The sequence below is a fragment of the Plectropomus leopardus genome, chromosome 4, assembly GCF_026936395.1.
Source record: "Plectropomus leopardus strain MGB_pleo_1.0 chromosome 4, ASM2693639v1, whole genome shotgun sequence".
NCBI classification, from domain to species: domain Eukaryota; kingdom Metazoa; phylum Chordata; class Actinopteri; order Perciformes; family Serranidae; genus Plectropomus; species Plectropomus leopardus.
This window is the reverse complement of record NC_142179.1, coordinates 11,037,147-11,063,287: the sequence shown is the minus strand read 5'-3', so window position 1 is coordinate 11,063,287 and position 26,141 is coordinate 11,037,147. Positions and strand designations below refer to the sequence as shown.

Here is a 26,141-nt window from a genome sequence, read left to right as displayed (position 1 = left end):
GTAGCAAGAGCCCTAGGGTGAATTTAACATCGACCTGGAACTAACGGTGGAGTCATAGATAGCAGAAAGTTCTTAGAAACCAAAACTGCCAGCGCACGTGTACTGAGAAAGCACATCTCCATGAAAACTGGTCTGACTCTGCGCTCTCAGCTGCGTGTTGAACATGAAAACATTACACAATGTACACAAACCTCCCTTCCTCCACTGACAGCCAGCTTCAACACTGCACCTCCAAAACACAAGCTTAAGCCGCCTGACTTAACTGCTGTTTAAATATGCACTGCTCTGTGTCTGTTATGAAGCGTTCGGATTTATGGGTTAGCATAAAAGAGAGACTCTATTGACGGTGTGGTCTAAGCTGTGGCTGCACCCTGCCGCCACCAAACTGCCAATTTAGTGTGAATCACTCTGCCCCGATTGTTTTTTTTCCCAAAGGGATTACACTCACAACGGGCAGGTCAAACTACAGTCAACATATAAATTGAATCTGTCCCCAACATGTCTGTGAACCCACCTTAATGCCACAAGGTAGTGACAGAAAATTTTAATTAAGGCTCTGTCAAAAGGAGGGCAACAACGGTAACATTAGTTTTTTTCCTCTCTGCCAAAGCTGTCTGCTGAGACAGCATCACTGCAGCGAGACCTGCCGGGGTTCAGCGCACAAGTTTAACTGAGATGTTTCTTGGAAAGCAAATCGGACGGCTTCAAATGCAAAACAGGAGATTAAACTGTGTGGGTGCAAGAACTCTGAATTTTTATAAATCCCTGTAAGAGCTCTTCACATAATAAGATAAAAACATTGGTGAGGGGTATGAGGAGATGCAAATAATTCTAGCACTATTTCATGATTGCTTTTCCATAGACAGGTGTGTCTCTAAACAATATAAGGATCATGGGAGAGGCTGGCGTCATGGTTCTTATCATAAGAGCTGGTCAACAGAAGCCCCAGACTGAACACTCATGTGTTCACATAAAGCATAAAGGTGTGTAAAAACAGGGAAGTCATTAATCAGCCTATCTTATCGTAATACGATTTCATATCTTCCTTATAACCTTTATGGCTAGACAAGATACAGCAATCAGCGTATGTGCTTTGTGAAGTTTACGAGCCCCCACTGTGTGTAAAAGCACTGATGTTACTCAGCAATGCTTTAATGAGAGAAAACAACTAGAAGGAAAACAAGCGAGGTGGTTGAGCCAGCATTCTTCTTCTTTCTACCTCTTTCTTATCGTAATATGCAGATTAATCATTAACTCACTAACTCTGCTCTGGCTGCATGACTGCTGTGTACTACACTGCCCATAGGATAAGATATGTTTTGTGTCGGGTAGGTGACATATTCTGGTTGGAATATCAAGGACAGGACAAAATAACAGGGACACATGACAATATAATGCAATCCATAACAATAGTCATACAATAAATACTGTTTTAGTTTATTTAAATTACTCTTTAGTCAGCAAGAGATTCTGTAGGTTTGGATTCGGTCTACTCTGCATTAAAATAGTGAAATGTGACTGAGTACTTCTATGTCAGTACTGTGTTTGAGTACAGCTTTTAGGTAATTGTACTTTACGCTAGCATTTTAATTTTACAATGTACACCTTCCACTGTGTTAATTTTAGAGGTTAATATTTAGAGATGTTTTGATATAATTTTTGCCTTCATGATAGCTGAACTTGCATACCAGCCAATACCACGTACCACTCCTATATCATTGCCTTAAAAAGATTTAACAGCTGTAATAGTAAAGCCTTGCATAATGTACATGCTGCATTTTTACAGGTTGGATTTTCCACTAAAAAATACTGCCAATATTGCTGACATTTTGCTAATGGTTAATGTTAAACTATTTACCAGACATAAATAGTCTTTTGCCAGCCTCTGCACAGTGAAACTTGAGCCCTTCTTACACAGAGATTGAGTTTAAGTGCTGCTGTGAAGCCCCTTCTTTCTGCCTCCTTTGCATTTTTACACAGAACCAAACGACGTTGTTATTGTGCCTCTCGTGTGTGATTGTGCCGGCATTGCAACATCAAAACGGGTGTGATGGGCATGAGTGTAACTCAACAGTGTGTGCCTGTAGTGGGACATAAAACAACCTTGCCTTCCATTATGCAATCATATCTTACAGAACGGTGAGGCACCATAACGGTGTAAAATTCCTACCGTCAACAGGCAGCGTATAAGGGGCTTTGCTGTGTGCTGCTTTAGAGCGGAGAAGAACTGATTTACATTTGTCGATGAATTCTGTCATATCGACTTGGTGCTTTGACTAGTGTACTTTAAGCCATATCGGAGGACTTTTTCCACAGGGCATCACCTGTGGAGTAAAAACTCCACTGCATGAATATGGCTATATAGCAAGTTACTTTACAAATTAAGATTATACTTTGAAAAAAAAAGAAGCTTATATTACCTTATAGTAGAAGTCAGTAGTTACAATTAGCTCCACCTACAACAGCAACAACAGTGGGTCCACTCCATTCCACTGTGCTAATCTGAACAACATTCAACATTTGTTTGAGTTTGTATTGGACACGTGGTCGAGGTGACGTATACGCTACTCTCGCCTCTCAAATTTAGCAACTGATCCGGCATATGTGCCAGCTACGACATTCATAAAATAAAAATGCAGACTCTGCCTACTGAGCACACCACAGGCATACACCATGTATGTTGCAGACCCGGTAAAATGCTGCTTAACAGGGGTCGACTGAGACTGTTTTTTCTGGGCCTGTAGTGATAACGATTATTAGTGTTTAATGAGACTGATAACTGACTGATTTGGAGCCAATATACATTTACAATAATAAATACCAATCTTTCTGTCAATATTTAGAATTTATAATATAACAAACCCCAACAAAAAAAATGTTTAAATGCCTTTAGCAAATATTTAATCAAAACTGAGACTTTCAACATCATATAAAGCAAGTTCCCACCAACTTTTCTTTTATAAAGTCAAGTGAAAATTTAAATGAAAAATATTTTTTGAAAAATAGCTCCCTTAAGTTTTAAAAAGTAAAAGTTCTTCCCATGCTGACACTTTCTTTGCATGTATTTTAGACTGCCATTAATTAATTTTATCAGCGATCATTAAAATAAAATGCAGATACAGATAATCGGCAAAATGCCAAATATCAGCCCAATAATCGGCCAGGCCCATAATCTGATTTATTCCTACTTTTAACAGTGCAGTATGTCTAATTTTAAATGATCTAAATTCTTATTTTGCATGGTCTTCCTGTTATTCTCTCCACTCCTCTCTAGATGTTCCAGTGTTTTTCTTGTTGGAAAACAGTTATCTATCATGGCAACAAAGGAAGAGGCTCGCCCTAAAAAAGGCAGGCGGGACCTCAACAGCAGGAACATACTGTATGTCACAATAACTGCCTGGCCTGCCACTGCACATTGATATCTGTAGGTGAACAGATCAGGTTTGTTTCCATGTGCTGTTTGTCTGGTTGTGTGTCACTGAAACAATAAAACCATCCACGTAAATATCAAGGTAGACACACCAGCAAAGTGACAATAAAACCCTGAAGCTCAGTGAAGTGACCCGAGGCACTTCAGAGATGTTTGGGATAGGCGAAGTCCCAACTTCTTATTCTTTTTGGGCAATGGGGCGACAGTGGCAGTGTACAGTGCGCATGCCCGGTTGTCGACCCGCCTTGTCGTCAAACAGTGTGCGAGCTCGGCGCACGAAAAGCTCAACAGAGTGAAATGAACTCGCGTGATTAACAGCGAACTGATTAGATGCTCGGTGAAAGCCGCGCTCCGGGCCAAGTGCTCGCCTGTTTTCTTGGTTTTTCTCAGTTTCCCACACTGGTTCAGACCGGTGAACACACCACCACCACCACACTGTGTACTGCTGCTATCGGATGTGGAGTCACACACGTGTAGCAGCTCCATTCACTCGGTTATAGTCGCGTGCGAGCTGTGGCAACAATATCACGAGCTCACTGAGATAAAATATTACCACTTGTGGTGAAATGCAACATTTAAACGGATTCCTCACAAGTCTTTTTAACGGCGTGGCTAAGAGCTGCAGCGGCTCATTGAAACACACAGACATTTCTATTTTATGCTCACACTTACCAGGCCCGGTTCCTCCTTAAAATGCAGCCAGCACAGCCGCTCACCACAAAGAAATGCGCGAGTTAAGTGGCCAAACAAGACAGAAACCCCGTCGACTGGGAGAAAACACGCAGGGGCAGTGGGTTTTTTTTTAACAGACAAAATGTACTTACCAACGAAATAGGACACCACACGGGGGGAAATGTGCCGTTCCTCTCCGCCTCCACGCCTCTATCGCTGCTTGTATTTTCCCAGAACCGTCTTCCGTGGGTTGCGTCGAAAATGTCACAGATTCCAGCAGTGGTTGTCGTCCCCCCGGAATTGTTGCCCTCGACTCGGTCGAGTCATGCGACCATGTTGCCGTGAACGTCGCCTGCTGCTCTCATCCGGGCGTTTAGGTATTGAGTCGTCGTCTCAGCCAACGCTGTTCAGGATGACAGCTACGGGATGAAGGAGGAGGGGGGTGCACGAGACAGGGAGGGCGAGGGGGAGAGAGAGCAGTAGTGGTCAGTCTGTTGAGGGCATGGTGACACCGTGTACGGGGCAAGGGGGGAGAAAACACCATTTATGTGTTAAGGGATAAAGGGAAAAAGGTAAAAAAAAATAAAATAAAATAAAAAATCATATATATATATATATATATATATATATATGTAATGTAAAATCTGTATTTTATGTTTAAATAATCGGAATATATTTAACAGTATGTCATCATCATCATCATTTTTATTATAATTATTATTATTATTAATATTATTTATCTTTTTTATTCTAAATGGGTTGCTATACGACAGGTAAAGAAATGATAAAATTGCTACAGAATACTCAAGTGTGGACACACACACATACATACATACATATATATAAACAATAATGTTATTATTACTATGCTATAAATAACATAACCAATTTTTAATATAAAATAAACTTTAAAAATAGTATTTCTACTGATCAATAATGACACAACCAAAACACACTATATAGTAACTGAGTGTACCTTCACATTGTTAAGGACAAATACATTTTTCTGTTCATTCCTAAAGTCTCATTTCATCGTGGATTATTTTTTCATCGTCGAGACGTGCCGTGCAGAGGAATCCGTCTTGGCGAGTCGAGTCATTTTGGTGGGAAAAAAATCGATCAATAAAAAAATCAATAAAATATTGCTTATTTGATCAGGATTTCATATGACCTCGGCATTATTCTACGCCTCAGAGGTAAAGTCTGGTTTGCGTGTCAACGTTATGATCACTGGGTCGATGCTAATGTTTAATCCGTCAAAAATATTGCCAGCTATTATGGCTGTGGCCACGTGCGTAAGGCATAAATGTGTTACGTAACCGGCCCAGCCAGTCAACAACAGTGGGTGGGAGAGAGGAAGGAGGGGTCGTTTGGAGGGTAATTAAACTAGACTCAAGTGTGTGATATGTAAAAAGTGTGCCAAAGCAGTTAATTTCATTAAAAAATAGAGAATAATTAAACCCATAATATCAATTATTTCCAATTTTCACCTTTAAATGAGCCTTAAGCAGCTTTAAATTCGCAGAGGAGAAATCCTTCTGAATTTGAATGATTATGTAGGAGCACTGGTGTGTGTCATCTGAGAAATAATTTCCCTTTTGAGTAAAGGCTTGTTGAAACATTACTTCCTTCAGCCAGTGTTTGGGTGGAACAACTGACTCTCACTAACTTTTAATGCAGAGTTTCTGCCCACGCCTAGCTGGGCCCACCTTATTATTCCACACTGGACCTCACAGCCATGTTCACTTTCTCAACCTACACAAGACCACAGCCATAACAAATTACTGGACAACTCAAAAAGAACTGAGTCTGTTGGCAAACTTTCTTTACATGCATCATAATCCTGTGAAAATCACAGAAGGGTCTGAGAGCAGATTTAATATAATGATAGTCCTCTTTTAATTTATATATTCAAACGTTATTATTGGGTTTTTTAAAAACATTTATATATAATTTTTCAAGCAGCTAAAGGACTGGTCGACACTCAAAAAGCAGGAAAAACACTATATATAAATGGGATTATTCATCAATATATTGCAGCTTCTGCAATTTGGATATTGCACTTGGCCATGTTGCAGTTTTGATATTTTGATCAATTGAGCAGCCCTAATTTAAACTTTTACTTAATTAAAAGCACAACAGCATCAGCATAAACATTTACGTAAAGTACCAAAAGTAAAAGTACACATTTTGCAGTCCACTTTGGAATCATAAATGTTATATTACTGGATAATAATTATTTATTAATTAATGCTTCCTCTGGTAAAGGCAGAGCTAATTGGAATCATTTTATATACTGGGTAGTTTAACTTATAACAACAATCATAATTTATTCGTTGATTTATATTTTGTACTCATAATGTAAATCTGTAAGGTGACTCGCAACAAAAGCTTTAAATGAAATGTAATGCAAAGCAGCATGAAACAGAAATACCCAAGTCAAGTGCAAGAACTCAAAATTGTACTTGCTGTACTTGACTATAGACTATAGATTATCAGTTGTATAGAATGAGATTTCTTGCTAAAAGCGAGGCCAGAGCATCATTTAAATCATTGCATGCCACATAAAAACAAAAGGCAAATGGAAAGGTTTCAAAATCTCGAGTCAAGAATTGGTTCAACTTTGGACAAGACTGAAATGAAGGAATAATTATCGTCAGGGCTTGGTGGATCAAATTCTATATGAAAATGGAAAGACTCTTCTTGTAAAGATGCAGTTTGTCAAATATGTTAAATTGGAATTGACTGTCTGACACATATGGATCACATCAGTGGATGACTCTCAGGTGCCATCTGTGATCTTCTCATCAAAGTCATGTTTTGAAAAAGATGATCTTACAAAAAAAGGGCATTTATTTTCTTCACTCAAGTGTAAGACGCCCTGTTCAAAAGCTTAAATGTATTTTTTTTTCGAACAGTAGCACTTGTTAACCAAACACTGAAAGGTCAACATCTTGTGCTTCAGATGTACGGTCTGCTCTCTAGCAGTCACACAACAAATATCACAGCTTCGTCACAGTTACAGGAAATTGATCCTCTTTGTTCTTGCTTTCCTGGAGTCTTCTCATACCAAGTTAAGTTCCGGTTGGCAACTGTGCTATTTACTGTACAATCTGTGTTGTTATAATAATAATAATAATAATTTTTAAAAATTGGATCAGAAATAATAATATCAGAATATTATTGTTCTGTGGCAGATTGCATGCATATGTTTTCAGTCCAAATCAAATGAAAGCTGTAGGTGTTACATAATTTATCTATGTATTTGCAAACAGTATGTAAAAGCCATTAATTAAGTATCCTGCAGCTTAGCTTTTGTCACACAGGATAATGAGTACATTCTGTATTAGTCCTGTGTCTGGGCAGGCCTGGTTGGGTGCGGTGTTTACAACATTTTCTGAATACACTCCCACCACTCAAACAAATCTCTTTTCTTCATGTGTCCTGTGTTCTATAATCTTTATGGCTTTGCAAAATCAAGAATTGCTTTTACGTCATCATTCACAATTATGTGATACCTGCATGTTTGAACAGGTGCTGTTTTTGTTCCGGGCTTCATGTGAATACTTTTCAATCTGTGCTTTAGATTTTTATCAGCTATTTATAATTCATTTCAGTTATATTTTCTTTTTCTTTCCTTAATGCCACTCTTTATGAATTTTCCCATCTCTTTTTTTCTCCTGAACCTTTTGACACCAATATGTTAGAATCCAATTACATAACCCACAGTACAGTGCAAGTGCTAAGTTGTTATTTGAACAGTTACCATAGTCTCTGTACATATCTCGCCTACACTGGTGACTGTAAAGATAGATGGTTCATGTTAGTTTGTGAGCTCACACCACCAGCTATATTTAGAGAGTATATATCACATATGAAGTTTTTTTGTATGTTTTATTTGAGGTAACTTAAAAGAAAACTATATGGGATTTTCTAAAAAACTATAAACTCATACAGACCACTAGAAGTGTGTTACGGTGTATATTTCTGCAGAGTACTGTCTGTATTTTCTTATTTTCTTCTTATTGAATGTGACACCACTCAGCACAGCACTCAGGACTTAAAAAAGGGTGCCAGACCATGAGCAGCATGAATTCAAGAAGAAACTATGAAAATCATAAACAAAACATCGGAAAAAATGTAATATATTGCGTGAAGTAACTGAAATCACATGTAAAATAAATGTGGGTATCATGTAAAACAATATTTCATACATGGTGAATTCTTACTGTAATATGTGGGCATATGCAGTTTTCAGACATTTATATAAAATGTTATTTCACATATAAAATGTCCAAAAACCACATATTCCTGTAGGAGAACTGGTTGTGAAAGTTTTACATTGAAAACATGAATTTTACATGTGATTTTTCTTCTGCATCTGTGCTGCAAACCATCCTGTCTTCTGCCCAAGCTTTGAACACATTAGAGGTATACTGCACAGGTTTGATGCTAACTTTTATAAACAAACCTACCAGTAAAAGTGAAAGTAAGAGCCAACTTCAAAATCACTCTCGTTTTGCATTTGCCTCAATGTCTCTCTTGGATGCCTGCTGCTTACAGTTAAGCACCTTTTGCCACCTTTATATAGAGCCCTGGCGTCACCTGAGCACTGTTGAGATGCACTACTAAAAGCGTCCTAAACACAGAAAAAAGGAAAAGAAAAGAGAAAATAAGGAAATACAGGCAGAGGGCAGAGTGGCTATAGATACATACACCGCCTCACACTCCAGATCATAAGTGATGATTCAGAGGGAATACATTTGTATGAGTCTATGCCTTGTTTTTCAAGGGAAATCCTCAAACACTGACAACAGTACTTCCTTTTTTGTTATGTTTAGACAACTAACACTTGTTTTTAGGAAGATTGTGGTCTTGATTAAATACTGATAAAGTTATGTCATGTGCTTTGTTACAATGTGCCTGTTAGACCAAAAGCTTCAGGCCGTAATCCTTGTCCTTCATGTATTCAATCAATATCCACTAAGATATTTCACATACATGAGATTTTTACATTAAATACTGAGTGGACACCTGATGCTCATTTTCACCTTTCTGAAGCATTTCAAGCATTTAAAATGGACCAAACACAGTTCAGTTAATGCACCAAATCCTTGCTGCCATCTTGTGGCAAAACAGGATGGCGCTGTGACACTGACTGCTTTTCATTTGTGGTTGTCACTTAATCTACTGTATCATTTGTCAAACATGTCTTATTGTGTAAAAGGGGGTTAAATTCATTTTTTTGAAACTACAAGTTGCTCTTTTATACATACAATTCATATAATGTACTACAGTATACACACATTTTATCATGCAGGCCATGAAATATGATGATCAAAGCAAAAAGTATCGACAAAGTTTGTCATATACAGTATATACTTAATTAACACACTGTATCTTCTTTGTTTAAACTGCCAAATACTGTGAAAAAAAATTACAATTTGTGGTTTTACGAGGAGTTATGTGCTGAACTATTTCTTGGCAGGGCTCAGTGACTTCCTGAGTTTAATTTATGAATTTTAGAGATGCTTTTTGGTGGATTTTGTTGTTTTTGGCTAGCTCACCCTTTAGTCTCCCTGTGCTAACGTTGAGCTAAGATAAATCGCAACAATACAGACATGAGAGAAGTATGGATCTCCCTTTTTAATTCAGCGAGAAAGCAAAATTAAACTTCTGGAGGTTTTTTTTGTAGATCTGCATGATGACAAAATCCAACTCGTTCAGTGATCATTCCACATTTGGATGCTCCACCAAGGAAATGCTTTTTGACAGTGTCATAGTCCTTTCTTTGCAACACTAAATGGTACATTTATCACCTGAGGAGATATAGAAAACAGGGCTAAGCAGTGCTAATTTTCAGGTAAACATTTTTAATGAATAGCTTGTCCGTCTCCATTGAAATACTTGGTTGTTTCCTGTTTTGAAATGTTTGCATTTAGAGGCTAAGAAGCCTGTTTTTTAATGTAAAAATGACTGTCCCACTTTACCAAACAAGCTGTCCCACCATAGCCTGAGTGAGAGAGGGGGTCATGGAGTATTTGATGGCGTGTGGCTTCTAAAAACTTGTGTATTCACATTTAATAACAAGATAAAAAGGCCTAAAGGCCTAAATGGCATAAAAGTTTTTTTTTAATGTTTTTATAAGTCTGAGGCTTATACCAAAAAGAATCCCGCATTACCTGAATTCACTCAATGTAGCTTTCTTTTTCTGCATTGGCTGTGTTCACTGCAGTTATTTTTCATGATTTTATTCTATTGAATTCATTTTCCATAACGGATGATGTAAAATCAGCTACGAACACGTTCTCTCGTTGTCATCAGGAGCTACAGTATGTTCAGTATGTTCAGTATGCTCTCAGTGTGTTTATGCAGCTTATCATTCATCAGCTGTGTGGTGTCTGCAGGCTGCCCTGCCCCCCGTCTCCCCCTCGCGCGCGCGCGCACGCACGCACACGCACGACGTACAAGCGTTCTACGACACACACACAAACATGGCGGCCTCTGTTTCACCGCTACGCTCCTCCTTCAGGATTTGTAGCCCGTTAACGTTACACCATCACTGCTGCCGGGCCAAACTGCGGGTGCACAGAAAATGCGACAGTCAGAGGAGACATCTCCACCAGTCGGCGACCAGGTAAACGGCACTACGTTTAAAACACAGCCGTTTTTTTCTTCTTTCTTTTAATGTACGGTGTTACTTTGCGGAGGGATGAGCTCCGGTTTAGCACCGGTGAAGGCGTGTGCGCCGTCACGTGTCGGAGGATGGTGATTGACAGCCGCTTTCACCGTTCACGGTAGAGAGGGCCGGTTTAACGGGCATACCTTTACACAAGGGGGCAATTACAAGTCTGATTAAACCGACAATGCTTTCAACAAACGTGTTAGTATTATATAACTCACCGCAGTTTCTCCGGTTGAACGTTAGTTAGCTTAACGTTTCATGACACTGCATTCCTACAGTGTTAGCTGCTGCTGCTCGAGGTGCACCGGTGTCATTTTCACACATTTTTACTTCATATAAATCAAATATAGTCTCAGTAACGTTACTAACTGAAATGTATGGCTTTTAGGACTAGAATAGTACTTAAAAAACCTCCAATAATACAAATATTTTGTTTATATCGGCAGGTGTGTTACGCCTCTGAAGTGCTGCTAGCTTAGGGACAGAACTCTACTTGATGTAGGGGGAGGGGGTGCTCGGGTGTGACGTCACTGTGTTTTTCTTTATTTATTTTTTTAAATTTTTTTTAACAGTCTCAGAAGCTCCAGATATTTTCCCTTGAGCCTCTTGAGTGACCCACTCTCCATTAAAAATAACCATCTTTCTTTTCTTTAAAAAAAAAAATAAAAAAAATACTCACACCAAATGAGGGAATTGAAGCCAATGCAGTGATCAAAGTACAAAGGGAGATGTGTTCAAAGAGCGTCTGAAATGTGAAAAATATGACAATAATTTCCAATTTACAGTCACTGGGAATGATTAATTGTGTAATTTTGGTGTTTTTAAAGAGAACATGCTTGTCAAACAGGTTTTAGGGCTCAGAAGGTCTAAAATAAATTTAAAAATACAACAACTTTTGCACCCTTACTCATTAATTACGAACAGTCCCTTAATTAGAATCTACAAAATAATATTTAAAATCATAAATGTTTACAGGTACAACTGATGGGAACAGCATTTGTTTTTCAAGTATTAAGTCAGAAACCAGTGTTTCAGTCAAATTTAAAATGAAAACCTAATGATGGAGCATGATAAAAAATTTGGAACACAAAAGTGAAAACAATTCCAACTGAGGAGAACATGATCGTCTGTGAAAATGTAATTCAAAATCCAGTTCATGATAAAAAAATATGAAATCAAATTTTAACCTCATGGTGGCGCCAATAGCACTAATTGCAAATCTCCAGGTTGACATTTTTGAGTTCCTTGTTTAGTTGGGGTTTTTTTTTTTTTTTGCGACCAACCAAAGATTTTAGGGCATTTTTTTCTTCAAAATGACTCTATCAATCAACTTCAGCAGTTTTTTGGGTTTTCCAAATTTTTTAATCCTTTTTTGCAGACATTACATAGTAATGCAACAACTATGGGTTATGCTAGAGCATCTGCATTAGGGAAAAAGAAAACTCAAAAAAAATTCCACTAACCCTCCCAACATCCACCCTCCCCACTTCCCTTATGGGTTGTGGCCACATACATACAAACAAAAAGAGATAACAGAAAAAGAACGGAAAAAAATAAGCTGGTATGGTTTTATGTCTATTTTGCAACCTTTGATGTTATGTGTGCTGCATATGTGCATTCATTTATATCTTCACCTTTTACCTTACCAGGCACGCTGCTGTGGTGATTTCGGGGACCGAGTTGGCCCGTCAGCTCCACAGAGAAATCCAGCGTGATGTGGAGGAGCTGGTAGCTCAGGGCAACATGAGACCCCACCTAGGAGTTGTCTTAGTAGGGGACGACCCAGCCAGTCGTACCTATGTCAAGAACAAGACCCGGGCAGCCAGCATCCTGGGTATGAGCACGGCATGCATTCCTGAACACATATTGTCTATCATGCATATCAACAAACACAACGCAGATCTCCCTAATGCATTACATATATTTTTAGACATGCATGAACATATTGATACACATGGATAAACATGTTTTTCATAAGCAAAAGTAATGTAATGTCAAACATCTGCCAACGAACGTGCACGTGACAGCATGCAGTGTGTGATGTGTATGTGCTCTCCAGGTATTTCCAGTGACACAGTTGTGCGGCCGAGCTCGGTCTCCCAGGAGGAGTTGCTGGAGCTGATTGACAAGATGAACCGTGACTGGAGGGTCAGCGGCCTGTTGGTGCAGCTGCCACTTCCCGGTAAACACAGCTGCACATGAGTTTCCCTCACTGACAACAAAATTAAACAAGTGGGCTGGTCTGTGCAGTACAGTTTGCAGTGACAGCATTGATAGTTCTTTCCTAACATTATGAAAAGTTACAGTTAAAGTGCATGGTGTAGTGGTTAAGAATTAGCCTGTATGTTCTGCACTTTATTATATGTAATATCACTGAGTATCTGTCCTACTCTCTCTCTCCTCTTTAGAGCACATCAATGAGCGAGCAGTATGTAATGCCATTGCTCCAGAGAAGGATGTGGATGGCTTCCATATTGTGAATATCGGTAAGCTTTGCCTGGACCAGAGATCCATGGTGCCTGCCACACCTGCAGCTGTTTGGGAGATCATCAAAAGAGCAGGTAAACGACAAAAACATCCTCAGCTTTAACTCAAGTTTTAATGCTGACGTGGTGCTCTAGTTTATTATGGTGTCTGTTAATAATCCTGTGTGCGGTATTGAAGATGTATTCATTTGAAATGAAGGAATTTATTCCTTATCATTATTATATTATTAGTGCAACCTGTTACTTCTGTTTTTATCATTACTTTGTGGCATTATTTAATTTTGATCAATCTTGATATTACCTAATTTTCACAGTAAATTACTTTACACCAGAAGTGCTGGCTGCATTGTCAGTTCTGTTAGAGTAATTTGGCTTAGCAACTCATACTGTGTTAACGTTCTGCTTATCAAACCTCAGCACATAATTGATCTCCAATCAACATTTTTAAAGTCAAAACTCAAGGCAAAAGGATCAGGCTACTACCATTTCATGTGTTTTCTGCTAGATGGCGCCTCACAGTCATTTTTCCCCTCTGCACTTAGCTCTAAATGCAATGAACCCTATTTTGGAAAGTCTATGCACTGAACCAAGCAAGAATGAACATATTCTGGCAATTAAGAGCTTGGGCTAAATGCAAATCAGTATGAAAATGTAATGTTGGTGCTCTTTTTAACATACTAGTGTCTGTGCACTATCGATAACCACTTAAGATTTACTTGTGTAGAATGAGTTACAAAATATATTGATCAAAATTTCCAGTATAGGGTGTCTGCAGGTCCTCAAAAAGTTTTAAAATATCCTTAAAAAGGCTGTTAAATGACAACATAGTTTTGAATTTGATGTTTTTTTGTCTTAATTGGCACAGACATTTTAGGTAATTTCCATCTTAAAAATATTTTTGTCAGAAAAGTCAAGCTCTGCTGTGTGAAACTCCTCATCTGATATAACAAATCTTAAAACCTACCACCAAACGTATTACAGTCACTCTCTGCACAGAGCCACACTTTTTATTCCTCAACATGATTAAAAATGTGTCTGCAATATGAAGGAAACCCTCTTGAATGAAGTGGCAATAACTTCAAATAAGTCATATTGTTCTGAAAAAGAACAAGCCGGTTTCAGTTCAGATGATTGTTGTTGCTGAGAAGAAACTTTTTTTTCATAGTCTGTTAGTGAAAGTTTAGAGAGCCAAAAAGCAAGGTCAAGGAGTCTGTGAGAGCCCTTGACCTTGACAATGCTGGAGGCTTTTTGGATCAAGTGTTTATGGTGGTCATGATCACCTATCTCTCAGCTATCAGAGAGGTTTTGCAATTCCCATACCAGACAGTGTAGAAGCTGCTTGAGATGCTTTCTGTTGTCTCTTTGGGAATGTGTTGAGAATGGGTGAATGTTTTTTTTTGTCTATCTCAGGGTTTGCGTTGCATGGACATACTTTCTAGGAGTAGAGATAGTGATGACTGTCAGGTTGAGATAGTTTGTGCAAACATAAAATCATAGTCTATGAAACTTGCAAAGAAATTTTAGCTTCTACAATGATTTTTTATTTTTATTTATATATATTTTTAAAGATATTTTTTGGGCTTTTTTGGCCTTTAATGGATTGGACAGAGTGTGAAAGGGGGAGAGAGGGGGGACAACATGCAGCAAAGGGCCGAGGCCAGAGATGAAACCCACAACCGCTGCGGCGAGGACCCAGATTCTGTATATGGGGTGCCTGCTCTATCCACTGAGCCACCGATGCCCTGTCTACAATGATTTTATTCATATATTTACTTCTTTAGTCACTTCTTTATGTATTTATTTATTATGTGAACAAAGGCAATGTTACATCTCAGCTTTCCCAATGACCATGCTCTATCAGGATGAAAATTAGAAAATCAAGTAGCCATAAAGAAAAAGTTGGGATCACTGAAAGTTAGTTTGTTATTGTGTGACTTTGGTGAATCACCCTTTAAAACACCAAAGTCACACAATAACACAAACTAAGTGACTGACTGAGGCAGCAATACACCAGCAGTTACTCAGTTCAGTGATGTTAAATGACTGTTTTTCTCAGTGGATTCTGGCTTTCAAGAGAGCAATATGACAGCTTCAGTTACCCATGAAAAGTGCTGTCTGACAGAAAGGTAAAGGGATGAAAATATTCCAGATATAGAAAATGCATAAACTGATATTGATTTTTTTTTTAGGTGAGATTTCTTTCAAGTGCTTTAAATACGTTTGGTGGCTGACCCCTTCTACAGCAGTACATTGTTTAAATTATGTTTTTTTGGCCACCATATTGATTTGGGAAACTGAGATGTAACACACATAAAGAACGCAAAGACTTCATACAAAACATAAATAACTGAGTTATGTAAATGAGCAAAATCCACATAAATTATACATATCATTGCAAGTTTTAAAGAATCTTAACATAATTGTATTTCATAAAAACTTTACTTGAAAACTGAAATATCTAATGTCTACATAGCAATCCTCCCTCTATCAATTACTTTAATGACTTTAGTGTCGGCTGACAATTGATGTAGTAATTGTCACAGGCGCGACATTGTGGTGCCAGGCTGTGGTGCAGCCGGTACAGTAGCTTCCCTCCACATGCCTGTGTGATCAGTCAATGGTGGAATACCGCTTCAGGCTCTTGATATTTCGGGGACCAAGTTCATTGTTCATTTTCAGCATTTTTTTGTTTATCAAATCATTTTGCTCTATGCATGCTCATGTTCTCCTTTATCTCAGCCAAGCAGCAATGAAGCATTCATTATTAAGAATATTTTCTCCTGAAAAATGTGTGTCTGCAGGTATTGAGACTGTGGGAAAGAACGTGCTGGTCGCTGGTCGCTCCAAAAATGTTGGAATGCCCATCGCAATGCTGCTGCACACTGATCGCAAGCATGAACGCCCCGGGGGTAAGTGTGTATCTTTGTGTGTGCATGTATGCATGTTTATCTGTGTCTGTGCAGGTGAGTCAGCAGAGTTATATAATTTGATTGCTGCTCTTTGTATGTAAATGATATTGCACCATATTGGCTTTCCCTGCTAGATATTTGATGCTTTTGTCATCAGGAAATAAAGGCTTTAATGACTCCTCACCTTTCAAACAATAAATGATGCACGTCCTGTCGGAGAAGTTCCAGGAGGACAAACCCAGGGACTGTGCAGGAAGTGTAGGAACAGGGCGAGACTTTTCGCAAACGGATCAACTGTCCTTATAAGGATGCAGGAAGAAGGGAGGGGATTTGGAAATGCATTGCATGGACTTTGCCATTTGGTTGATGCAACATGATATGCTTGACCTGTCGAAGTATTGTAGCATTACAGGTCAGCAGAATGGCAGCTGCATGCAAACACAATGTGTAATATTCTGTGCAATTACTATTGTTTTGAGCTGTCTGAGTATTGTTTAAGTTGTCGTAACTGCCAGAGCTGTTAAAAAGAATGCTTTGAAGCAAATGTTTAACATTTTGGGAAATTATTGTTGTTCTGTGTTAAATATCAGGCTATAGTCAGCGGCTTGTTTGCTTAGCATAAATTTGTTTTTGTAGGGATCAAACCAACAATATATAACACAGTAAGCGCAGATATTTGAGGGGTGGGTGTTCGAGAGTTGATTAATATTTCATGAAGTGGTTCACCAAAAAGTAACCTGTGCACAAAGAACATTAGACATGACTGAAACATGGCTGCAGTGTCCCTGTTTGTCACGTAGAGGCTTAGTGTGCTCGTGAAAGTGTAGGATCTGGACCCACTCTGTCATGTTCTCAATCAGCTTGGGTATTTAATGCTTCTGATACATCTGATCAAGATTATAACAAGCAAATTCAAGAACGGCTCTTTATATTACAAAGCATGTTTGGGCAGAGAATAAAGAAGAGACAGACACACCATGAAAACCAATGCCTTGCCTGCTCAGCCTCCCCACCTCAATCTCTTAAGTGTAACACAGACCAGTGAACGTAAGGAAATTGCTGATAATTTAGAGGACTGAGGATACCATTGAGGATATGTTGTATTTTTAAATTTCTTAAACATTGTCCTAATGTGGCATTGCCCCTCATTTAAATCCTTAACAACAGAAGGGAACAGAACACGATGAAACATGATGAAATACATCTTGAAGATGTTGAACTTTGATTCTTCACAAAGCCCCATGTCCCGTATGATTTTAATCCTTACATGCATATTATATCAGATTGTGTCACTGAAGAAGAATTTTGTGCACCTTGGAAACTTGATGTGTTACTTTCCACCATTCCTCAAAAGACAAGGCTAACTGAGTACACCAACACACAATGGCAAGGTTACCATGCCAACTGTTTAACCATAATGGGGGCAAATACATTCTCCTAAACTACAATATATTGGGGAAAATTTTGGATCACATTTTTATAAAGTTTATAAAGAGTTCATTTTCATTTCGGGGTCTGTTCTCTTTGCTCTCTTTCTCCAGACACACACACACACACACACACACACACACACACACACACACACACACACAAATGTCCCAAAAGGTATGCGGCCTGGATGTTTGATGTGCTGTGACTTGCCTCTCCTTCCCTTTCATTCTTATCTTCCAAAAAGCCCTCCCTGTGTGATCCTCTGTGTCCCGCTGCACACCTGTCCTCTGGTCACAGTTCAGTTGTAACAATGCAGGATTTCCTCACACATTTCAGATAAAGACTAGGATAACTTTCGTCATGTTGCTTTCCCTCGTTGTGCAATGATGCTCATTACCCCATCACTAGCACGTAGTGCTCAGGAGAATGAACCACTGCTCTGATGAGTTTAAAGAAAATGTAAGACTAAAGACTAATATGATGAACAAGAAAATAATAAACAGGCGACCAGAATTGATATATTTAACATGTGTGTACAGACACTATATCTAATTTTTTACAGAGGCATGCAGATAGTTTAGATTTTGTGCTGTGATTTAGAGATATTCTTCTCAGAAACTCTATATGATGGAGGTGCGTTCGAACCTCTTCCAGCACTAAGAAATTCATGAAACATCTCCTGAGCAAAAGCTGGTTGCTTCTACTTTTCCAGGCTTGTAAAAACTCACTTTTTTTTAGTGGCATGCTTTTCTGACTATTTTATGTGAAGTGAATGTGCTGTGTGATCAGTCAGTCATACCTCTTGAGTTGAGTCGGTTGGATAATAAATTTAAACCAATAAAAACTTTGAAGGAAAGGAGATTGGGTCAAAATTAGATTTGATTAATTTATCTGTTTATATGATGTCTGTTCTTTCATGTTTTTTTTTTATCCATTTTTCTTGGATTTTTTTTATCTATTTTATGTATTATTTTTATTTACTGATTGTGAATTTGTATTTGATTGTTTTCCTGCTTTCTCTTGTCCTTGAGTGTGAAGAACTTTTAATGATAGTTTTGAAAACTGCTGTATCAATGAAGTAATTATTCATTATTATCCTTTTTTCCATAACTGTGAAAACTGACAGATCAAGTAATGCAGTTGTAAATCATGTTGTAAATGTTGCTGTAAAAGATGTTTTAGGTTTTCGCTCAAAATATTCTAACAGGTTGTTAAAAGTTTAAATATGACCTATTCTTGATTTTGTTTCTGCATTTTAAATGAAGGACTACTTGCTCCTTGTACGCCAAATGAATGACAGTAAATAAAAATAGCAGCTGATGATTTTAAAAAAAGTCAGCGATTTTAGAAACCGGAGCCTGTGAGGTTTAGAAAGTATTGATGAACTTGCGGTATATATGTGATGGTCCACACTGTGATATCGTGCCCCTGCCCTTCCCCTGAAGATTAATGGTTCTAAAGCACAATATTTTTCTCAACGTTTGCAGGGGGGGTCTTTATTTTAGGCACACCTTAGGAGAACAAACATGCCATTGTTAGTCACTGTCTGCAGTTTTCATAGGGACTGTTGCTTCAATAGTGAGTAGTATTTAACTTTTCATTGCTTTAAACACAGTGATCATTGCAGAAATCTGTTTCCTCTCAGGTGATGCCACAGTGACCATTGCCCACAGATGTACACCGAGGGATCAGCTGAAGGAGCTAACCAGCCTGGCTGACATCATCATCGCAGCTGCAGGTAATTACACCCCCCACACCTTTAAGACATATGTCTGTCTATTAATTTACAGTTTAAGAGCTGATAACCAAAGTGACTAATCTGATACTGAGAAAGGTCTTTGAAGTTTTTTAATAATGCAGTAGGGTTTCACAACATATGAGTCAGCTTTCAGGCTGCAACTAACCTTTTTTTTTCAGTATTAGTTAACTTGCTATTTAAAGGTCCAGCATGTAGGATTTAGGTGGATATATTGTCAGAATGGTCTATAATATTTATAGCTATATTTTAATTTGTTTTTATTCGCAATTGGAAAAATTGTGTTTCTGTCACCTCAGAATGAGCTGTTCATGTCATGAATGTGTTATAGTAAAATAGCAAAGGTAAAAAAAAAGGTTTATATATCTGCATATTGAGTGGGTTCTCTTTCACAGAATGTGCCATTTTTCTATAGTGGCCCAGAAGAACAGACCAAACACCGTCTCCAGCCTGATCCATTCACGTTTTTCGTGTCAGCCACCATAGTTCTCCTGCACACTCGGCACACGGAGAGGGATTCAGTTGGTTACAATCTGCAACCTCACCGCTAGATACCACTAGTTTTTACACGCTATACCTTTAATTTCTAAATGTCTTGCAATTTCCTCCACATCAAAGTAGTAATTGGCTATTTTCTGTTAAAATGTGGTAATTTCAATCCCAATTTGCATGGAATCAGTGACAGTACTATAAATAATTTTTGAATAATAATAATTTGCCTTTTGATTTTTGCAAAAACAAATGAATATCATTTCCACATGAGGTTACAGTGTGGCAGCCTGTGCCTCATAGAAAATCTAGCAATGCTGATTATAATTGCCCGTTGTATTGTAGGGACAACTTCAGTAACAACATCAGGTCAAAGATTAACCACAGAATACAAAATTAACTGCAGTATGAGTAATAACTTGATTAACGTTTTAGTTGTCATCATTGTTTTCCCTTAAAAGACTGTATTTTTACACGCAGTATTACATTAATTACAACTTTGCATTGCAAATGAAAACATTTGACACAAGTGATTCTACTTTTTATGATGTTATTGACATGGTTTTAGCCATTAAGAAGTGTACACTTCTTAACCCTTCAACATCTGGATCAATGTCAATTCGAATCATTCTTGTGCCGCAGTCAGATACCTTTTACTAGCATTTGAACCCCTGAAACCCAAGAAAATTTGTTCGATTTCTTTCAAAAACACAGAAAAAACCCCAAACTGAGCAACATGGCAAGAAATGTCATGCAAACAAAAAAAACAAAAAAAAACAAAAATGGTGATAAGGAAATTATTCGAAAATTAGATGCGGGAGGGATTATTAGATGTGCTTGAAAAAAAAGGAGGGAAAAATGTCCGAAATATTTACATTTTTAAAGATTATATATTTAAAATTATGGTATAAAAAAAGAATGAAATATCTTCTGTTTGTTACCTTTCTTTTTTTCTATGCTTTTTCAGTGAATTTTTGGGTCATTTTTTTGTTAAGTTGCTCATCACTCTCTTCCCATGTTTTTGAAAAAATCAAGCCGATTTGCTCAGGTTTCAAAGGGTAAATCGAGTGTCAGATACTGTTTCATTATGCTTGAATTGCCATGGAGGGAATTATGTTTCCTGGTAATGCAACCTGGAGGTGAAATTGTGAAAGTGCTCACCAGACCTTGAAGTGAAAACAAAATATTCAACGCTGAAGTTTCAGTATATTTGCCTGTTACGCAGATTAGAGCTCATCTGAACAACAGTGATTTGTGGCAGCTGGAATGTGAGACGATCAATCAGTGCAGGGCAGGAGTATCTGTTGAAAGATCTCTAGGTAACTGTGTGTGCCTGAGGGGGTGCCATGTTGTACTCCTTAGTAATAGAAAGGATGTATCCTGATGACTAAAAGCAGTTCTCTGGGAGGGGCACCTTGTTTTCTTTTCATGGAAACGTGCTGGTTTTCTTTTCATCTAACTATGAGGTTCGACTGATAAGAAAGTGCGTTTACTGTATGATTCAGTGAACTCTGTCCATCCAGTGTTCAAGTGTCAAAAACTGTTTCTGTGTCATCAGGTTTAAATGTTGCTGAAAAATCAAATGTGAGTTGGGAATTTAATTGTTGTAATTGCAGTTAGTTGGAAATTATACGGTGAAGTTTAGTTGGCGTGTCAATGAACTCTGATGTCTGTGGGGTGTATATGAGTGTTTTCTAAAACTGGTCCTTAATTGTTAGACTCAGACTTATCTTACTGTTACATAGTTATAGCTGAAGACTGACAGTTTTCTGGCAGCAAACTACAAAGTAGAGTGGCTATCAAAATATGCAACGTGTAATTATTTCCTTTCTCGACAGTCATCTGAGGTATCGTTTTATTTGCTCTGTTGACTTTTATGTCCAAGGTGAAGTGGTAATTTGTCCACAAAGGGAGATGATAAGCAAAATAAAAAAGACAAACTTTTATCTCTGTCCTGGTACGGATCTTTACGTTGGTGTGGTGGTTGGAACAGTAACGTCTTACAGGCTGCAGATGCCTTCAACCGACCAAAGTGCTGACATAGTTTTTGAGGTTGGTCCAACAGCAGAGTGATGCAGGTTTGAAATAAGTGTTTGGAAACAAATATGCTGAAAAAATAAGCAATATTCAACAATCTCATAAGTCCCCTGGTTGGCTGATTTCTCAGTTTTTGGTGATTTGATTACTTGTAACTTTGGGAGTAAGCACTAAAGCTCAATGTAAACGGACATGATGATGGCCAGGAGGTAAGTCCTGTCTTGAAAAAAGGCCCTGTATCAAAATCTAGTTTTAAGATTAAAATTATTTCAAATTATACTTTGTTTACAAGGTGCATATTAAGTTAATTTGTGTTTAATCTGACTAAAACCTTGCTTCACATCCTGAGCACCAGAAAAAATGTTAACACTGAACATCCCTGCAAACCATGAATTGGTTGTGTTTCCATGTTACTGTATAACGCAAACATCACGTTTCAACAACCCTGTGGTTAGATTTAGTCAAAAAATGTCTTTTCATGCTTAAAACGGAACTTGAAACAGAACAACAGATCCCTAAAAAAAACCTTGTCTGGAAAAAGAACCTCAGATCGCAAAAAAACCCCAAAAAACATGCTTGATGCCTAAAAAGCCGCAGGGAACACAGCCAATGATTGATAAATCACAATGTTTGTTTTTCTTGTCTCAAACAATGGTTTGCAATTTTGTAGGCTTCTCATGTAAGTGACATGCCATGGACAGTTTCCTCTGCCTCCTGATGAAAAGTCAGCCAGTATATATTGCGTCTCCTTATTGATCTGTATCTCTTTCGTGGTTTGCAGAATTGTGCAATGCCAACAGTTTCTTGTGGTGGCTGAACTGGGTTCTAAGTAGATCTCCAACAGTAATGTTCACAGCACACAGACACCCCTTTTCCACCAAAATGGGAGCAGTTCCTTTCAGGTTAGCACACCTAATTTTGAACCATTTGTAGCATTTCAACCAAAATAAATTGTCTTGTAACCTGAAAATTGGTTCCCAGCTGGAAACAAAAAATAGCGCATTTTCCTTGACCTGAACTGTGAAACGTGAAAACATTAGTAATATTTGTGTGTGAAAAGAGAGGACTTCTGTTGTGTATTGCGCAACACTTTCCATTGGTGACACATCGTTGACGACAGTGGTTCAGCTCAAAACTAGTGAAAACATGAGCGGGTTTCCTAGATTGCACAAAGAAACCAAGAATCCTGAACGGAGGTGTTTTAAGAACAGGAAATAAATTTGAGAAAAAGGTGTGAGAGATCGGGGCTGAATGAGGGACCAGTTGGAGCGGAGCAGCTCATTTTTGTCGGGAGGCGTGATGTGAAGGTTGCTGCGCTGTTGCAATGAGCTCACTCCAACTTAATGACGCAGTTGAAATTACAGCTAATTAACGTTAGCCTGTTCTAACTGTAACCCCCCCTTGGTTTCTGCGTATAGGTGTTCCCAAGCTGATCACAGCAGATATGGTGAAAGAGGGCGCAGCAGTCATTGACGTTGGCATTAACCGCATCAAGGATCCGAACACGGGGAAACTCCGGCTCATTGGTGACGTGGACTTTGAGGGTAAAAAAATCAAAAAAGTTCAGTAGCATTTCTTCAGAAAGGAATATTGTGGAGAATAAAGCAAATGTGACAACATTTCTAACACAACATTAAAAAAGGCAGGTTATTTTAAACTTTGTTCGTAGAGGGCACAGAAAAACCAAATTGTTGTTTTTACATGACAAACACTATTTTGTAGGCCTCTCACGTAAGTGACATGCCATTGACAGTTTCCTCTGCCTCCTGATGACAAAGTCAGCCAGTATATATTGCGTCTCCTTATTGATCTGTATCTCTTTCGTGGTTTGCAGAATTTTGCAATGCCAACAATTTCTTGTGGTGGCTGAACTGGGTTAAAAAAAATCAAAAAAGTTCAGTAGCATTCTTCAGAAAGGAATATTGTGGAGAATAAAGCTGCAAATGTGACAACATTTCTAACAACATTAAAAAAGGCAGGTTATTTTAAACTTTGTTCGTACAGGGCACAGAAAAACACTAATAAGATTCGAAGAACTCTAACAGCTGTTTCATTGCACACAGCTGCTGTAGTATGTCAAACTATGGCTGATCATTTGTTTTGTGCCTGTGAAAACATCCACTCTCAGCACAGGAGTGCTAATTTGACTGACGCACACTTGACAGGTTTCAGGTGACGCATAAAATTAGGATTCCTGGGAAATGGGATCAGTTAACTGTTTGTAATATTCCACAGAAACATTAGGTTAAAAAAAGTTACAACCGTCAATCTCAACTCTGGATCATTGAGTGCAAACAGTGTCATTTAACTCCATATCAATTTGTTTGACTTGTTGTAGGAGTGAAGGAGAAAGCAGGTTTCATCACACCTGTTCCCGGAGGCGTGGGTCCGATGACAGTTGCCATGCTGATGAAGAACACTGTGACCGCTGCCAGAAACGCACTGATGCATTAAACACACACATTCCTTTTATTGAATGATAAACAGTACAAACAGTGTATGCATATGTACTGTATACACACACACACACACACACACACACACACACAGTTCATTTACACATGCTTTACCAAACATCAAACACACTTTTATTTAAACATCCATGAGCTCAAGACTCCATGCCTGCTGGGAAACTTACTTGATCTTTGTTTATATTTTGACTTTGTTCATTTATTTATTTAAAATGATTTATTTATTCACTTTTTAAGAGTTTAGATTAATATTTTTTCTACTGAAGTTGTTTTGGTTCATTTTTGAACATTCCAGATTCACTGGAAAAGGAATATTAAATGAAAAACAATGCTGTGCCAGTGCGACAATCTCTCAGTCTTCTTTTTCTAATTTACAGATGCCTTTTTTTGGCTTTTTGCCTCAAATGGAAAGTCAAGAGAGAGGGTTATGACATGCACCAAAGGTCCCCGGCTAGAATCAAACAGTGGACGTTGTGGTCATGAGGTATTGAATCCACAAACTGCCAGTTTCTTCTTCAGTTTCTCTTACAGTTCTTCCTGTGAACAGCCTTATTAATATCACATGTTAAAATCAGCAAATGAAAAGTGAAAACGATTATCTTATTGTCTTTAAGGAGATGTGGTACCACTCTCTAGTGAGGCACCCTTTCTAAAGGATTTATAAGCTTTGTGGTATGTAATGATTTATATATTAGTCATGACGATGTATATAATAGTCATGAAACAGCTTTGAAGCTTTGTCCTTTCAGCCAGCTCTCAAATTAGAGACCCTATAATGCATTTAGTGAGCCTTTACCAATGGCTAGATTGTCTGCCGTATGTTCAGCAGATTGTTCTGATCTATTGTAATTTACAAAGATGATTTGATTCATATTTACCTGATTATGTGTCACTTAACACGTCGCTCGAAAAATGAAAAATGGGAGTTCATTTTATTATTTAAAAGAACAGCTCACCCCAAAATCAAACATTTTTTTTTATCCCTCTTACATGTGGTGCTATTTATCAATCCAGATTGTTTTGTTGTGAGTCACAGAGTGCTGGAGATATCAACCGTAGAGACATCTTCCTTCTCTGTGCAACATTTGTGTGTGCGGCATTTAAGATAGTAAACATTAGGAGAGAACAGGATATTAAAAGCAGGTAAAAAAGTTAAAGCAAGTGTCAAACCAAAAGTTATTCTTTTAAATGATGTGTGACTGATCTATGGAACATGAGTAAATGGTTTATTAGCTATTGATAAAGGCTCACAAACTCTTTTAAAAAGGGTGCCTTAGAGAGCGGTCCTGAGGTAAAATAAGAGTAGAGATTGGCGAATAATGACTGGAGGCTGCTTCCTCTTCTCTACACTGGAAATTCCAACTTGAGCCTCTATCTAGTAATGAATGCTTCGCTTCATCTTTACTCCTCTATGTGTCTGTCTTTCTGATCAGTACATCCTCACTTCCTTCACCTGTCATATAGAAAGTAAGAGGCAGCCACACACACACACCCCCCCCCACACACACAAAAAAATCCTGTAAAAATGTTCCTTCTGTAACAACCCCTCTGAAAAAAATCAAGGCTTACACAACACAAATGAAGCAACCGTTCAAAACTACAAAAGATGCATTTGAGTGAAACTATCAATCTGTCAAAAGACTGCGTGGGTTCAGAGTCTTCCTAAGGAGAAACCACAATTAAGGAGCCTCAGGGCAATCACGTGACCGCACCACCATCATCAGACTTTGCCTCTGCATGCAAAGAGTCAGGGCACACAAAGGAAGTGATGCAAA

The 26,141-nt window shown here is 38.2% G+C and overlaps 2 protein-coding genes across 4 annotated transcripts in view; one reads left to right on the top strand and one right to left on the bottom strand.

The window, feature by feature from the left end:
• slc20a2 (solute carrier family 20 member 2) overlaps nucleotides 1–5,351 on the bottom strand; it is a 66,064-nt gene extending 60,713 nt beyond the window's left edge. The window contains exons 1-2 of one of the 3 annotated variants that reach the window (XM_042488876.2): nucleotides 5,079–5,351; nucleotides 4,255–4,521 (exon numbers count right to left, since the gene is read on the bottom strand). The gene's annotated coding sequence lies outside the window, so the exon portion shown is untranslated. Of the gene's footprint in view, nucleotides 1–4,102; nucleotides 4,231–4,254; nucleotides 4,522–5,078 lie in introns of those variants that run through there. The other 2 variants (XM_088076535.1, XM_088076536.1) reach the window with 2 other exon arrangements.
• Nucleotides 5,352–10,560: 5,209 nt separating this feature from the next.
• On the top strand, nucleotides 10,561–24,700 carry LOC121944373 (bifunctional methylenetetrahydrofolate dehydrogenase/cyclohydrolase 2, mitochondrial-like). The gene is made up of 8 exons (XM_042488144.2): nucleotides 10,561–10,739; nucleotides 12,437–12,621; nucleotides 12,847–12,969; nucleotides 13,196–13,348; nucleotides 16,075–16,182; nucleotides 19,259–19,351; nucleotides 23,314–23,439; nucleotides 24,234–24,700. The coding sequence occupies exons 1-8, from the start codon at nucleotides 10,597–10,599 to the stop codon at nucleotides 24,347–24,349; spliced, it is 1,047 nt and encodes a 348-aa protein (XP_042344078.1). The 5' UTR covers nucleotides 10,561–10,596; the 3' UTR covers nucleotides 24,350–24,700.
• The last annotated feature ends 1,441 nt before the right edge of the window (nucleotides 24,701–26,141 follow it).